This window comes from Lissotriton vulgaris, chromosome 5, assembly GCF_964263255.1.
Source record: "Lissotriton vulgaris chromosome 5, aLisVul1.2, whole genome shotgun sequence".
Lineage (NCBI taxonomy): Eukaryota > Metazoa > Chordata > Amphibia > Caudata > Salamandridae > Lissotriton > Lissotriton vulgaris.
The window spans coordinates 824,083,698-824,101,587 of record NC_141693.1 but is presented as its reverse complement, the minus strand read 5'-3'; the positions used below and the strand labels follow the sequence as shown (position 1 = coordinate 824,101,587).

The 17,890-nt window shown below is 43.8% G+C and overlaps 1 protein-coding gene across 1 annotated transcript in view; it reads left to right on the top strand.

Moving 5' to 3' along the window:
- Window positions 1-17,890, top strand: part of LOC147711652 (polyunsaturated fatty acid 5-lipoxygenase-like) — a 977,760-nt gene that overhangs the window by 824,822 nt on the left and 135,048 nt on the right. Inside the window, exon 13 of the mRNA XM_086922317.1 lies at window positions 1,031-1,201. Within this exon, the coding sequence (XP_086778443.1) occupies window positions 1,031-1,201 (171 nt within the window). The remainder of the gene's footprint in view (window positions 1-1,030; window positions 1,202-17,890) is intronic.

Here is a 17,890-nt window from a genome sequence, read left to right as displayed (position 1 = left end):
CCAAGGAGTTTTAATTATGTTGTCTATGTGATGTATGTTTTTATACTTCTTCTCTTACCACATCACGTTCCTTTTCACTTTTGTGTGAGCACTGGATCTATAAATCCAAACAACTAATATTGTTAAATGAATGAAACCGTTTTTTATACTCACTTGTGTCCCTTCGAACATTGTTCTGCCAGAATTTAATTGATTAATACTTTTTTATGATAATAGATCTCTTTAAGCACCTATTGGCCCTCTATGAACCATTGTCTTTCACAAAACTATCGCAGACCCCAGGTTCAAAGATTGGGGTACCCTTGTTATGTTATAGATAGTGGGCCATCACAGGCACTTCTGCCTTCTTCCAGGCTTCCGCAATTGCCATTTTAGCTGCCCCGAGACATGCCCACATAATCGCTTGATCTTTCTTTTGATTTGACCGATTTTCTACTCCAGAATCTCTGAGACCGAGTAGTGCAAACTAAGATGTGATAGGAACAGGGTACGCCAACATATCATTTATTTGTGCTAAATTCTCTTCCCAAAACAAATTAATTGTTGGACAAACCAACCAAATGTGACTGAAGTCCCCTAATAACTAACAACCCCTCCAACAAAATTCTGAAGCCTCTAGGAATATATTTGTAATTCTTTTGTGGCAGAGATACCAATCAAAAAGTATCTTGTGATGCGCTTCCCTTAACCCCAATAAGTGATTGCTCTTAGCAATATCTCTCCAAAGGTGACTTCACCCTCCCTCTGTGAGCTCATTCCCTAACGTGTGCTCCCAGAAGCTGATGTGGTGGGTTGTGGGGTGTGCAGCATAGAAAGTGATAGCTCATATAGGAAGGAGATTACCCCTTTGGAGGTTCCTACTCTCTGCACAAAAGCTTCTATTGGTGTCAAGTCTCGTGTGGCTGCCTCCCTGACCAGTGGGTGCACTTCCCAGTGTTTAAGCTGAAGATAATGGAAATGTTCAGAAGGGGGTAGGTGATATTATGAATATTTTTGTCATTATTTAAATTATTATTATTTTATTTTGCAGTATGACTGGTGTGCCTGGATTCCTAATTCTCCTCCTACAATGCGACTTCCACCACCTGCTAAAAAAGGTTTTGTTACAAAAAAGTACATCATGGAGAGTTTGCCAGACAGAGCTCGTTCTTGCTGGCATCTCGGCGCTGTCTGGGCTTTGACCCAATTTCAGGACAAAGAAGTAAGTATAAACACACATCAACTTTTATTGTGTCTATATTTTGCTACATCATATTTTTCTGGTATTTTCTAACAAATTAAGCATGCCGCTAAATTGGCTTCCAGGTGATGCAAGCTAAAGGTCAAAGGTGTATTGGGTGAGGAACCTCATTTTGACAGCCTTTACAAATGAAATAGTGCTAACTACTTTTCAAAACGTCTCATATCAAATAGAATGAACTCACTTGCCAGAACGGGAATTACAATTTTGCTATTTGTAAGATTGGAACCGATGTGGACGAAATATCGCCTAAGAAAATGCCATATAAGAATAGTAACTTATAAGAAAAGACTTCTCGACCACTCCTGTCAAACTTCCCAGACTAGGTCATTTTCTGCTGCCAAATTAGTACTCCTGACCCAACAAGAAAATTGCAGTAGTCATGCATTGGTGACACATGAAAGCTGTGCTCAGTATGATTACAGAACAGTGTTAGTTTAAAATTGTGTGCTCTACAACTTGCACTACAATGCAATTCATATCAGGTCCACAAGGATATATCCTATACAGAACCAGGGTTCACAGAGGTGCTCCTTGAGTGCATCATGTTAAGCACTAGTCGCCACGTGAAATTCCCTGAACACCTCTATTAGAAATGGGATTTCTGGTTGGCTAAGGTTTGCACCAAAGCCAGGCAGAAACCACCACTCTAGTCAGGATAAGGGAGTTACACTCCTAAAATAACCCCTGCTCACCCCTTGGTAGCTTGGCACGAGCAGTCAGGCTTATCTTAGAGGCAGTGTGTAAAGCATTTGCACATAACCAACAGTAATACAATGTAAGCACTACAAAAGGACACCACACCAGTTTAGAAAATAGCCAATACTTTTATATACTTAAACAAGACCAAATACGTTAAAAATCCACAGTACAGTACTTTAAAAAAAGATGCGTTGCAAGATGTCTTTAAATTGCAAAGATACGGGGAAAACACAATTCCTTGATGTCGATAGCTCCATCCGGTCTATCACAGCGTCGTGAACAAACAAATCCAAACAGTTTTGGCTGACCGCGGCGTCGGGGGTCAGCTACGGTGTTGGGCAGACCCGCAAACAGTACCTTTCAGAAATATAGGGCTTTGATGACCTCTCATTGAGCTGCCGAAAGCACGGCGTCCACAAGCGTCGGTTCCGGAGGTCGGTGCAGGAGTCGTCGAGGCCCTGGATGTCACACGCATTCAGGTCGATCTCCTCTCTGATGGAGTCAGGTGCATTGGCATCGTCAGATGTCGGGCGCTGCGGTGCGAAGTGCAGCGGTGCGGCGTGCAGTGGCCTCAGGTCGCGGTGCATGCAGCGGCTCGGTGGCGCGTCACATGGCGTCGTCGGTGAGACCAGGGTTGCGGTGCGAGATGAAGGCGGTGCTCGTCACGGTGCTGGCAGGTCACGGTGCAGCAGCGGCGTCGTCGATGCTGAAGGGCTGTTGTCGCCTGCCAAACTGGAGTCGATGGCACCAGCGTCGGTAGTCCAAGGCTGCGGTGCGGGATGAGGGCGGTGCGTCGTGTAACTTTACGAGCGGTGCCCTCGAACCACAGTGCAAGCAGCGACGTTATGTCCGGCGTGGAGCGTCGTCGTCGGGGATACCAAGACCTCGTCGTAAAGCGGGGCTGTGTGGAGTGAGGTGCCCACAGGTCGCGGTGCAAGCACCGGCTCTGTGGCGGCATCAGCATGCGGCGTCGTGAGACCAGGGTCGTGGTGCGGCATTGTGGCGGTGCCCTCTGCGGTGCCATCAGGACACTGAGTTGGCAGCAGCGTCGTAGACGGAGTCGGGCTTGAAGTCTTTCCTGTTCCTGAGATTTCTTCAACAGGGGGCATGCTCTACCTCAAGCCCTTGGAGACACTCACCAAAGTAGATTGCAGAAAGTTCAGTCCTTTCACTGCCCAAGACAGAAGCAGCCATTGCAGGCCAACACAGCAAAGCACACAGCAAAGTGGTAGTTCCTCCTCACAGATTCTCTGGCTCTTCTTCTTGGCAGTCTTCTTAATCCCAAATGAGTTCTCTAAAGTCTTTTCTATCCCTGAGACTTCCAACAGGAGGCAAGCTCTACTTCAAGCCCTTGGAGAAAACTCTAACAGCAAGATGATGAATGCACAGTCCAGTCCTTTCCCTACCCAAGGCAGAAGCAACCACTGCAAGGCAACCCCTCAACACGCAGCATAGTGGCAGTACTCCTCCTTCAGCTTTCCCGGTCCTTCTTCCTGGCAGGTTCCTTAGTTCAGAAGTAATCTAAAGCTCTGGGGTCTGGGGCCCAATATGTATACCAGCAAATCATTTGTACTCTGAAGGGAGAGGGGCCTGTACCTAGTTCAAACCAGTTCTGGGTGCATTCTGCCAGTGTGCACATTCTTACTTTGTCAGTGTATTCCAGGGTAATCAGACGCACCACAGGAGGTGGAGCCAGCATTGTGGAAGGCAGGCACAGCCCTATTCAGACCCAGGTGCGACTCCTCTCTCCCATCTATGTGCAGATAGGTCTATTCAGCCCTCTGCTGACTCACCCTGTCTCCTGAAGTCTCCCCCAGCCCCTGTCACTCACAAACCAGACAGACAATACACAAGCTTGCAGAGGCAGGCTGGATGGTTAGGCAAGAAAAGACCTACTTTCTTAAAGTGGTATTTTCAAACACAGAATGTTAAAACCAACTTCACTAAAAGATGTATTTTATCATTCTGAGTTCAGGAATACTAAACTCGAATTTCTACCATGTTCCCTGAGTCAGGTAGGATTATAGGATGTTATAATCAAACTGCCCACTCTGGCCTATGGGGAACAGGTAGCCTTGCAATAGTGAAAGACGAAGTAGGCTGTAATTCACCATCAAGAGATGCCACACACACCTGGGCATGTCCTACCATCACAGACAATGCACCCTGCCCACCGTGGTACCTTGGGCCTACCTTAGTGGCGACTCACATGTAGAAAAGGGAAGGTTTAGGGACTTGCATGTGTGTGCATTTGCCAAGTCGACATGACATCCCCAGGCTGCGCACAGGCTCTGCAATGGCAGGCCAGAATTACACTTTACGGACTGTTTGCGTGGGTGGCACAATCCAGTGCTGCAGCCCACCAACAACATTTGATTTATAGGCCCTGGCACTTGCAGTGCATTTTACTAGGGACTGACACATAAATCAAATAGGCCAGTCATGGAAATATCAATCCATAAAAAAGTTTACACAGAGAACATATGCACTTTAGCACTGATTAGCAATGGTTAAGTGCTCAGAGTCCTAAAACCAACACACACAGGTCAGGAAAAAAATAGGAGGAAAAAGCAAAAAGTTTAGGGATAACCCTGCAAAAAGGGCCATTTCCAACAACCTCCAAGCAAGATGCACCTGGATCACATGTACGCTATATCAACATGCGCAGCCAATAGCCGACACGTCAGAAGAGTGCACAGCTAAAAGCACAACACAATATCAGCTCAGTCTCAGCTATTGCACCTTGGAGTCCCTTGAGCATATCTAATTTCACAGCTAAGCCCTACGTGTGTTTTTACGACCAAAACATTCCACCATACGGACAAATTGTGCCATCTTTAACCATCATCCATATTCTGGAATAAACACCTAGAGAGTGTGTACTGAACTTGTACTTTGAACCGTCAGGTTGAACAGAACCTCTCTGAAGCATCATAATCCCCTTAGAACATCTTTCTTCTGACAGCTGTTCAACCACTGCCTCTGAACTGGGACACGCCATTACACTTTAATGCCTATTTCTGTAACAGACCATGCCAGCGCCTTGAGACCCTACGGGTATGTAGCGCGCTCTATAAGTGTCACTGATTGATTGATTGATTGCCATAAACACTTGAGAAACGGTTGGCTTTAAGATGTTGAGGGTCATGCCATGTGCTTGTAGCAACAGCCAATGCTACTCTAGACATGGCTCTTAAAAGTTGTATGTTGTTTGCTTCCATGCACTCTAACCGTGCTGTGCATAAAATGCCAGTACATCTCATCAGCTGAGGAATTAAGCATAACAAAAATGCATGCATGACCTTCTGCTGACACGTTGAGCTCTCAGATGACGCAAGCACTGTCGGGAAGGCTGCAGCTTGCATCAGAACCTTCCTGGTATTGACAGGGACTGGTGAGGCCTTCTATTACTTCTTCACAGCATACAGAGATGGGACTGGTGCCAATGAAACATTTCCAGCTAGGCCCTCATTCATGGAAACAGGGACACTAAAAAGGGACTACTCTATGGATGCTAACGTGCATACTACATGAGTGTATACATGTGCAAACACATTATTTGTCTCTCTGAAGCAAGTCTTCCCACGAGTGTTCTGGCTCAGCACTGCCCAATAAAGGATAGGGTTGAAATGTATGTTTAAAAGAAAGTAGACCGAAAGGTTCTTTTCTCGCCATCGGAAAACTGAATTACTGTCGGAGGAAATACAAAACAAGCTAAAACCTATGTGAATGACCCCAACGCTTCCACCTCTTATTCCAATACACTCACAGGCCCATACAGAGAGCCCAAAAGATTTGACAATATCATATTAGTGTCGGATTGAACTATTGAAGACAAACATTGCTATATGGCTGTAAAGGGAGGGCATTTCCAGACTGCGTTTTTGTGCTATTCTGAAAAAAAAATCCCCGGAAGAGACGTCCAGGCTTCAGCTGGCTGGGTGACCTTGGAAGGCGTAGCTATTTAGGCTTCCTTTCTTATAGCAAGAAACTGTGTAAATGTTTTAATTGGGAATCTGGTTCTGCATATTTAAATAATTAGTTAATCTTCAGAGAAAAGAACAGACCTGAGCAAAAAGGCTCGCTGGCAAAAGCTAAATGCCTTGAATTTATTTAGGGTGGCCTTGGGTCAGGAGGTCATTCATTTGGAAAGATGCTCTGACATCAGCGCAAGGTCAGACTGACCTAGCTGAAGTCTAGGGCAATCTGGCAATTCCCGATGGGCTGGGCTAATAGGTCAGGGAATGGCCTATTTTATTGCTGTTTGTTGGCCTTGTTTATGGTCTGTCGGGCTGGGTTTTACTGTTGAATTCTATGATATTGCTACAAACATTACATGCATTAAGTACAGATGCATGGAGTCTTCCATAAATTGCAAAATTCTTTGTTTTTTCAAGTTAAAAACTGCCCAGTGGGACCTCCTGTATAGTAGTGAGAGGATCCCACGTGGCCTAATGTGTAGAACCAGCAACAGAATGTGGCTCAATTAGATCCATAGACACAAATCTCTTGTTTTTTAAACCAGCAAAGGGCAGTAAAAGTGCAGTTCTGGTTCCTTCATCAGTCTGGACAGGATAAGGCACTCTGTAAGATGGCCCAAATTGTTTCTTGTCCACATTTGTCTCCCGGACCAGGTGCCCAATTTTTGGAATCCAACCAGGAGTGGCTGGTTCTTCCTTTACTTCCTCAGTGGCGGTTGAATTTTACTTGGAGATTGCTCTGTGCATCCCTTAAACTGTTCAGTTCCTGTAAAAGAGCCAAACATTCAGTAATCTTATAGGGAGTCCGACCACTCAGGGATTTTTTAGGAAGATTGTTTAGGGCTCTCTGGACCACATATAGGTGATAGGCCCAACTGCGACCTGAGCCTAATACCCTCTCTGTTAAAGACTGCTTTAAGTCTCTGTTCTTCCATTCCACTACCGCGTTTCCCTTAGGAGTACTGCACAGTCACACCCAATCTTCCCATGGTGTCTTTGTAAACCTTGGAGGTGAAGGTGAGATCCTGGTCTGAATGGAATATGTGAAATGCCTATGTCCTGATAAAGACTTGAAGATCCTTTATAACAGTTCAGCATCAGACGATCTCTGTGGCCAGACTCATAAAAATTGAGAGCAGGAATTCACTGCAATCAAGATGTGTTTGTGAGCCCCATCGGATTGTAAGTAGCCTCAGTGGTCCAGATAAACACAAGTGAGGGGCTTGTTGAAAATCATTTGAGGTGTCTATGGTGGGTGTGCTCCAGTTGAACCCTTCATCTGCTGACAGATTTCGCATTTAAGGACAAAGCCCTTGGTCTGTTTGGATAGACCTGGCCACCAATAGCGCTGCTGCAATAGTGAAATTGTAGCTGCCATCCCTGCGTGTGCAGATGCTTGGCCCTCATGTGCTGCTAGAATTAAACCTAGCCTGCAGTCTGAATTAGCTGTTACTCAATCCCCTACTCCAGGAATCTGAGCAAATGGAATGTTTTGTGCACTTAACTGGTAGAAGCATTTTGTTGGAAAGCCTTTCCGCAGGTGAGTGCCATCACATGTAGCATTGATACCACCATAGTGTCTCAATCTATTCTCGTACTTGAACGAGCTATTTCAGCGACTGCAGCCATTTGCACTGTTGCTTTTGTGGCTTTGTCAGTTATGGAATTCCCTGCAGCTTGTATTCCTACAGGCTGATGACTCAAAGTATGAATCACATGAGTCGTGCTTTTAGCCTAGCCACTTCTCTCCAGAGCATCTTGTGCTTTATTGTGTACACTTTGGAATCTCTAAATCTTTTCTGGCTACAATAGTGTAAGTACTCGTTGTATGACTGGACACAATAATACAAATCAGACAGTACCTGTGTGGGGAATCCAGGATCTGTATCTTTAAGTGCCAGAACTAGAGCTCTGAGTGTAGCCAGATGTGTTGTGCAGTCACTGGGTGACTACATGTGGGTTTTCTCAGGGTTGAATTCTCCATCCTGCATGCGACCCTTCGCGGCGGTGCATGCTGTTGAGTATTTGGTGCTTTGTTCCTACGGTACGCTGGGCAGAACATTCAGTATATATGATGTAATCATACTCATCGAGAGGTATGACTTCATTAGGCAGAGGATATTTGTGTTCATTTTGCAGGAATGCTTGTGTTTGTAAAGTTTAGAGTCAAAAATTTAAAATACATCATTTGTGGTGAGTGAGTTGGCCCAATGTATCTTTCTAGGATGTAAAGCCTTAGCGTTAGGAATGCTGGCCTTTGTCACAGTCTCTAAAGCCAAAACTGGAGTCACAACAATGATTAGTTTCCCCTCAGGCAATGCTCTCTTTCTCAGCACAGCAGACTGTACCACCCTCAGGATAATTTCTTTTGGTACAAAACGCATCTCATCATTGGTGTATCAATGCGATTTATATTCAATTGGTACAGTATCACCATTATTAAATGTAACATAGGTGTGGCCCTGAAGCACCTGCAATTATTCGGATCACCAGGTTTAGTGTGTTTACACTTATGTGTAAGTATTTTGGAGTTAGCATGGCAGCTTGCACTGAACGTAAAATGTGTGCGTGTTCAGTTGTCCAGTGCGTGCTCGAGAAGTCCAGATACGTCAAGTCATAGAACAGTGTAACCCGTTTTTCATAATCTGGAATGTAAGTCCTGCAAAAATTTAGAAAAAAATGGTTGTGGGGCTGAACTCACTGCTATTACATAAAAGGGGAACTGTCACCCCCGCCCCCTGTAGCGGAATAACGCAGGTGCTATCTCAAACTCCTTCTCCTTGGCATATGAATGTTTTACTGATTCTGGAACAAGGTTGGAAAAAGCAGGCAAAATTACAGTTTCTTCCTATGGCCAATGCATCACAAATTCAGGTGGCCAGCCCTTTTCATCCAAGAGAATATCGTACCTGAATGACAAATTCTCCCAAAAGACAACATTAATGTATCTTGGTATGTCCCCCTCCAATTGGAGTTGCATCTCATTTAAGCATTGCGGGGCACTCAAGTATCCACTGTTTCCACTTGGATATAGTCACCAAACAATACTGCCACCAGACAATCCATCAGGTTTCAGAAAACTATCATGACTTGTGCTGTGCAGTCTAGCACGGTCAGAGCCCACTCCCTGCTCAGAAGCAGCATCTTCGATGTCAGCTGAATGCTTAACTTTTATCGCAGCTACCTTCTTCTTTTTGAATTGAGGTTTTGAATTTTTCGGTACATCATCTTTTTAAATTATATAGTCAGATGAGTGTTGTGAGTACTTCTTCAGTTTCTTGTACTCCTCTGGTCTGCGCTCTGACTATCCACCTCTCTCCGATAATGTTTAAGATGACTCCAGAAAGGAATGAGAAGAGCATGTATCAGTATCCTGATGCCTGTCAGGCATTTTAATGTTGTCGCGGTTATGCAAGTTATAGCGCCTCTCAGTGGTTTCCTGTTGAGGAGATTTAGTCAATGGTTTAGACTTTTCTTTGTTTAACTTATTATCCCCTTTCTTCTTTGTAGAAGAGTCAGGTGATTGCTTTGAGTTATCCTTTTTAGAATTAGCCTCTATTTGTGGTTTACTAGGTCTGTCCTACAAATTATCTCTACCCACTGTTGGGTAAGTTTCTTCGATCATTTTTGGTAATTCATGCTCTTGCTGTCCCAGAGCAAAATGTGTTAGTCACTGGCGTTTAGTCAACACTGCTGCTTCCCCTTTAATGTTACTTAATATGATGGCAGATACAGCGGCAAAATTGCCCATCAGTTTCATCCCCAAATCGAAGGAGCTGCCCATACTCATTTTAGATGTGTTTAAGAGCCTCTGACAGCAAAGCTAATGAGGGGTACCATGGATTCTGGTATATACTGTAGCAAAGACTGGTTCCCAAGTGGCGCAGTCTTCCACAGGGGGAGCCATCCCCATTGGTAATCAAAATGTAAGAATCCTATGATTTTCCTGGTGTCCCATATTGGGAAACACTGTTTCAAGCTGACTTCTTTTTGTGCAATCCAGAATGGAATCTCCTTCTGTCTGGTGGGTATTTTACCCCTAACAGCATTGATAGTGTGTGGACTAAGGCCTGGTGTAGCCAAATGTGGTTGTGTAGCATGAGCAGTCCTTACAGGATTGACTGTCATTGTTCGCATGATAAACTGGATCAGGCATCTATATATGCCAAGCAGACCTGCATATAGTCTTTGTAACTGTGCTGCTGTCATATAAGCTGTGTTTGGATGCGCTGTATAAGCGGCTAAGACTGGCCATGTTGCTCCCTCATTACTAAGTGGACCTAATCTAACTTCTTCTGTAGCATGTGGTAGGGTGCCTTCAAACCAATTTCTGTGTTCTTGGTATGTAAACAGTGCTTCATAAGCTGTTGAGTTATTTGGAACGTCAGGTGCAGTGTAATTGTGAAACAGCTTTTCTTCGGTGTCTGCTCAGAGACTGTAACTCATGAAGAGAATACCTCTGTCCTAAATGCTTTGTGAGCCTCAAACATGAAGTTAACATCTCCACCAATAAGTGTGAGATTATATTGCAGTAGCTTCTGAGTAACTGCATGTCTGCAGTTTTCAGGTATGCTACGTGCCACAAGAATATGTGAAATTCAGAGAGGGTACCACTATGGGGTAATCCTTTAAAAAGTTCACGCTTGAAGAACCTACAGCCAACACATAGGGGTTACCTACTCAGCTGAGGAGGATTTTTGATAAAACCTAGGACATCTCCGGTTAGTAGGTGAATAGGGGTCTTTAGGTATACAAAACAAAACTACACAGGTGATCCAATAAATAAGAATCCAAGGTATAACAGTGACAGCACCATGTCGTATCACTGTATACTTTCTAGTAAAAACTGTTTGAGTGTTGGACAACATAAAGGTCAGGATTGTGACAGACTAAGTCTGTGTGCATCCTTAGGATATGTTGGCCTATAGTCCTGCTAGCCAACAGTGCCCCATCTGTACCCAAAATCTTACAGGGTAACAAATGTGGGTGCAACCTCAGAACACAACTCTGAATCCCCAAAGACATCATGGTAACAGATCTAGAACCTTTTCGTTTGGACTTTCATGCATCCCCAAACAAATACATAGCTTGAAGTTTTGATATTTATTGAAGCATTGTGATTCTTGAGTATAATACGTGTTCTGCAATGAATAATAGAAGGAAGCAGAAAAATGTAATTAACATTACAAGAATAGTAAAAAAAGATGAGCAATTCCACCACTGTGCTGAAACAGGGAATATATGCTGGCACATAGATGCTGTATATAGTGCACTCCTACCTATGGCTCCAGAACCAAGTCTTGCCTAGGGTTGGTGATCTGCCAAATCCCTACCAGGTGGCCTAACTTCCCCATTACCTGTGGGCAAGTGTCATCAGGCTGTCTGGCTTGGTGTAGAGCTGGACATCCCTTGTGTCGGTAAACAGCTGTCATTAGAACCACTGCTCTGGGGAAATTTCCCTACAAACAACTTATTTCATTTCTTATTTTGATTGGGAAACCCATAGCATTGATTTTATATTATGGGAAGAAAGGGCATGAATAATTTGCACCCACTGAGATGGGGAAAAGGTTTCCTTGCATGTCCCAGTCATGCACTCTTGCTTTAGTCAAAGCCTGAAGATTTGGAATTGATCCTGGAAGGGGAGATCAGCAGTAGTTATTGTAGGAGGTTCAACTGGAACAAACATGTTCTAGACACAGCAACTGTGCATGGTTACGTTATAAATGATTGACAGACATCTAAAATCTCACCTAAGTGGGGAATTTATTAAAACTATACACTGTACACCCAAACTTTCCATAAGTAATGTGGCTGAATCCTGCCTGCCTGCAGAGATAATCGGGGCATTGATCCTTTCATGAAAGCTTGCAGTTTCTGCACTGTAGCAGGTGCCACTAGTTTAAATTTGGGGTGAGAGATATGTGGAGGTGTATGAAAGAAGTCTTTTTCATCAAGTAGATGACCAACACTTGTTCAGAAGATACTTTTCCTTGCCAAAGATAATATATTGTAAATACTGATGAGATGAGTAACGTCGTTTTTAATTGCTAACTTGAAACTTTTTAGCAGTATAGAGGAACTCAGGCTGGCATTAAGTAAAGCAGATCAGGAGCTTGTTGCTAAACGTAAGCACACAAGATCCTCCAAGTGTAGACTGAGTCAGTTTGTATTGTCAAAACAATGTATAAATAACTGATTGATTAACATTCAGGTCATCGGCTAACCACCGCAGACATAATTTCCAATGGAATGGGCTCTCAGGTGAGCGCTCTGTGTGAATTCACCACATAGCATACTGACCTGTGATACTGGCATGCTTCTACCCACCTGGAAAGATCATCAAATGAGCCCTGCAGACACAGGCTAAAGAACTGTACCTGCAACTCTGTAACAAGCGAAAGTGCCCATGCTTAGAGCCTATCACTTCTATACCTATTTGGTAATAGTAATAGAAGGGTATAGATAGGGCAGAAATAATTTTGGGGGCCAGACCGAGTGAACCACAAATAAAGCGTAATTCAGAAAAGGATAACTCAAAGAATCTGACTCTTCTACAATGAAAAAGTAGGATACTAAGAAAAACAAAGAAAAGACGAAACCACGGGCTGGGTCTCAACAGGAAACCACTGAAAAGTGCTATAATTTAGGTAACAATGGCAATATTAAAATGCCTGGCAGGTATCAGGATACTGATACACATGTATCCTGTTCTATTATGTTTTTGAATAAAAATAACATGGACCAGATAGAGGACCTCAGTAAAGTCCTTAAATAACATATTCATTAGTCAAAACGCATTGACAACACCAAGTGAAAATTCCATGGCAAGTAAATACTGAATTGTTTTAAAAGTTTAAGGCATTGACTAAATGAACTAATTTATGTTCAAAGATTCCCTGCTTTCTGTGTTAGCAGGCCTTCCGTGCGATTATTAATCAGGTCACCATAGTAAGTTTTAGATTCTGAAACAAACAAGGTATTACTGCTGTCTTTTGAAAGGTTTAAGCGGTTTTTCCTGATATGGATTTTTTTTGCCTCAGTAATGTTTCTTTTCATCTAATACTGCTCTTGGGTATTGTAGTTTGATAATTTCTTTTTCACTGTTCGATGTTTCACAGTTCAAAGAATACAATAGATCTGCTGTGTTACCTATATATCAATACCTGTATGATTTTTATATGCCACAAATATATATGAATTCATTGAGTCAAGGGCTACATCAATGTCTTGATTTTTAATTTGATCTACACTTCAGCACATATTTGTGGGTTTTGCACACTACAAATAATATTTAAAATGTTTCAAGCTTGGTTGAATGTATTTTGTCTCTTAATATGTTATTAACCCCAGCCCAGGAGGTTCTAAAAAGGTTAATCCACATTTCCTTTTGGATTATGCCATGGTTGGGCACCATTGTTTTAAGGATGCACACAGTAAGCCAACAGTGTCCAACATTCTGTCAGGACCAGCATTATGCCAGACGCACAGTTACACCATTGATGTTCACAAGTTGCCAGGAATTGCCACCACCAATTTGCCAGAAATTGCAACCATGTTGCAGTGACCAGGTTTATTTCTGAGGTTGAGTCCACCTTATCATGGATTCCTGTAATATTCCAAGAATTGTCACAGGTGTACCAAGGCCACTACATATGCCCACAACTTTCCAAGAAACATCACCATTAAACAAGGACGTATATTGTTCCAGGTTTGGGCAATGGGCATCGTGCCATAGTTGACCAGAAGGTGCCAAGGGTGGACAGTATTCCCAACAGTCATTTACACTCATACTTGCCTATACACATACAATCAAGGACATGCATGTGTGCACATGCAAGCACACATTTTGCTCTCAAATACTATGTTTTCATTTTTGGTACATATAAAACGTTGTCTTCAAAAATCAACATGGAGCTCTGTGAGAATGCATACATTCTTCTCTCAAAAGCTGTCTTTTCCCTCAGTTATTGCCATAGCTTTTTGAAAATACATGTTTTATTTTCTCATACGTTATCCTTTCAGTTTCAGAAAATATTATCTTTTTCCTCCAAACATTGCCATTTTCTCAAAATGTGCCTGTTTGCCAACTATTGGTTTTGGAATGTCCCCTGCATGGTACACAGAACCCCAGGGCCCCAACAGCACTGGCTGTTTCTGGGCATCACCATATCTTTAGGGATCCACCTCAGTGACATTGTTCCCAACCAGGTGGGAGCAGCATTTTACTTTGCATCTGCCTGGGTGGGAGCAAAGTTGTGCTTCCTGTGTAGGAGAGGGTACAGGCGAGGCATTCCCTCTCTCTCCCAGTCTGGAACTATAGTACCCGAGTACATGTAGATGTGGTCCCTGAGACACTGGAACTTTATTGGACCCTGGGTGATGGAGTCTACAGGGCGATCTATGGCTTGGGGGAGAGGGCCTCATACCTGTCTTCCTAATCTGTGGGTGTTGTCCCTAGGGAATGTGTTCCCCAGGGCCTCAATGAGGCTAGGAGGGGCTGAAAGGCCTTTACCCTAATTATCAGGATCACCCCCAGGAGATGTGGTCACTCAGACCCCTATAAGGCCTGAGGAGACTGGCTGCATGCCGCCCTCCAATTCTACTGATATGCAAACCTCAGTGAAAGGGTTGCTAGCGCAAAACATATATTGAGGAGCCCCTTCCCGGGCCCATCCAGAGTTGGTATTTTATGTTAAAGATGGGAGCCCACACTTTTTTTAAACAATTCCTGCAGATTCTCAGGTCCATTAGTTGATTTTTTTTAAACAAAACATTTTTGCCCCCAGGTGACCTCCCCCTTTAGGTCTAGGGGGCAGGGTATCCTTAATTTTCTCCCTTATATGTTTTTTACCCTTTTTTTCAGGACAAGAGGCTGAGGCCTTGAGTACTAAAATGGCATCTACCACCTAGTTGTTGATGTGGTGGCAGCCAATCAGATCTTATCGCAAGATCTGTAGGCTAAAAAATGCACAGTTTTTTAGCCTTAATTTCTCAAAAACTACAGAACGGAAATGCACCAAATAACACACTTTCAGGCCCAATATCTATGTTTCTGCCAAATGTGTTGAAAATCTGTTCAGCCGTTTTGGCTCTAGCTTAGTTTAATTTTTCTTTGGAAATATTAATGAGGAAAACCCGTTTTGGTACCCCCCTTTTTCTTGGCACCACAATTGACAGAAAACATTTTTGGGAAAGTTTTGTGACGATTCATCAAAGAGCACCAAAGTTATTGAAATGAAAAATGCTTTGTGGCTGTATGGGTGACTCAGTGGATGTGTGAGTTGCTGTACAGTAGAGTGACTAGGTGTGTAAGTGGCTGTATGGGTGAGCGAGTTTGTGTGTGAGTGCGTATATGGATGTGTGAATGGCAATGTAAGTAGTTGTCTGGGTATATGAGTAGTTGTATGGGTGAGTGAGTAGCTCTGTTGAGAGACTGTATGGGTAAGTGAGTGGGTGTGTAAGCAACTGTATGGGTAGGTGTGAAGGGATACCGAACGGGGCACGTCTCTTGCCAGTTAATCGGGATAGAGGTCACTTACCTCCGGGAGCTAGGATCCCAATGACATTGACACCCGTGACGAACTCCAGGAGGATAAACACACCCCTCCGTATTCTGCCCACACAGGAAACGGTTCCGCGTGACATCACGGAGAAGGAGGGAGTTACCCCGAACGGGATTGCACGGGGGAGGAGAAAAGGAGCCAATCAGCTATAGGCAGGCACAAAGAAGCCAGAGGGAAGAGGAAGACGCCCGAAGAGACGGAGAAACGAGAGGAAGCGGAGTTGGAAGAAGTCGAAGAACCCAGAGGAAACAAAGAAAAAGACGGTGAAGAAAACAAGACATGGTGTGAAGACTGGTGGATCCCACAAGAGGAGGCTGGAGAGCGGCCACAACTCTGGAGAGTTGCAGCAGAGCTGGGAGGTCGGGAAGGGGAGGGAGAGGGAGAGGGAGAGGGGTGAGAGGGAGGGGGGTGGTGAAGAGACAGACGGGTCAGTACGGGCACAAGTGTTTTTTTTTCTATTGCACGACCTACTACACTACCCGCACTTCAGGAGTGACCTTCGCCTGTGATATTAAACATATTCCAAGTGTAAAGCCTTACCATACTCCTACCATCTGTTTTCTTTAGCCACATTAAAACCCATTCCCCACAAGTACCCCTTTCCTCCCCTAGCAATGTGTTTCATCCACAACGGTGTAAGGTGATGGGTACGCCTTAACCTATGGGCATATTATAGTAGAGAGGACTGACAGCTCCTTCTTTCTTTCACTCTCATGAGCCTCTGTGGGAGAAACCCTGACCGAGGAGAAGAGAAGACCAGACCGATGAGGGGACTACAGAAGACAATGCTTCCCCTGAGAGAGAGTCAAGATTTTAGGACACCGAGGAAATACTAAATCCCTCTAGCTCCATACCTAAGACTGTCAATAAAAGTCACTGATTGGCACACTATATACAGCCTCCTCGTCTATTTATAAGTGAGTGGCTGGGTGGATGAGTGAGTGGGTGTGTGAGTGGTTATAATGGTCTGTGAGTGTGTGAATGAGTGATTATTTTGGTGTGTGAGTGGATGTGTAAGTTGTTCTGTGAATGATGGTATCAGTGATGTCATTTCTTGCACTGTTTGATGAATCGTCATGAAATCTTCCCCAAAAAGTGACCTGATTCTAGTTCTGCTATGAAAAGTTTTGGGTGATCTGTCAAGAGGGTGCTGAGAAAAAGGGGGGGGGTCAAAAGAAGTACGTGTCTCAAGGTAATTCCCATAGAAATTTTAGACACTACTACAGCCCGAACCACTGGATGGGTTTACACCAAGCAGCTCTTGGTTCACAAAGAACCGTTTTTTTGTGATTTAGTGTAAATCCGTTCAGTAGTTTTAAAGTTACTAAAGAAAAAAGAAATATAGATATCTAGGGACGTGGCTCCACCACAGATCTCTCATGGCTTTTCACTAATCCATGGGCCAACGGTAATGCTGTGATTGTTTGACCGCAACCTGAGTAGAAAGTTGCTGCTGTTATTTTAGATATCAGGGACAATCTGCAAAATTTCAGAATAAATGTACTAGAAGGGGTCATTGTAGGGGTGCCCTGCCCCATTGATGCAATATAGGAGTCAATGAGGCACCCCTGATTGGCAGGAGTATGCCCAGAATGTTTTTTTCTCCATGGGTGAGGGTTGGCGAATGCAGCGCGATTCTTAGTGCACCCCATGTGCACTACCAGGGCCTATTTGCAAATTCTGCTCCAAAAAATGAAAAAACTACACACACTCACTAATACATCCACTCACAGACACGCTCACACCCACTCACAGACCCACTTAGATACTCTTACACCTGCTCACGGACCAATTGAAATAATCTTGCAATCACTCACAGACCCACTCAGACACTTACGCACCTGTACACAGGCCCACTCAGGTACTCGTACACCTACTCACAGACCCACTCAGACACTCTCACACCTACTCCCAGACCCACTCAGACATTTTCATACTCACTCACAGACCCACTCACTCATGCACCCACTCACAAACCCACTCAGACACACACTCACTCACAGACCCACTCGGGTACTGATCCACCCACTCACACACTCACTCAAACACTGATACACTCACTCACACATCTACTCAGACCCAGAGGCACCCATCCAGACACTCACACACCCAGTTATAGACCCCCTCAGACACTCTCTCATGCACTTCTAGTCTCACTACTATTACACCCCTGAAATCTATGTTTTTTTTCAGTGAATTTCTAAGGTTTTTTTAAATGCTAATTCCTAACTATAACCTGCTTGAAACCTATGGTTTTTTCAGTGAATTTCAAAGGTTTTTTAAATGACAATTCCTACTTATAATGTTGACCACTTTCCCATATTTTCAACAAGTAACCAAATCTGCAATGCTACCTAAAAATCAAGCAATAGTTCCACTTACCACTAACAAATTAACATCAA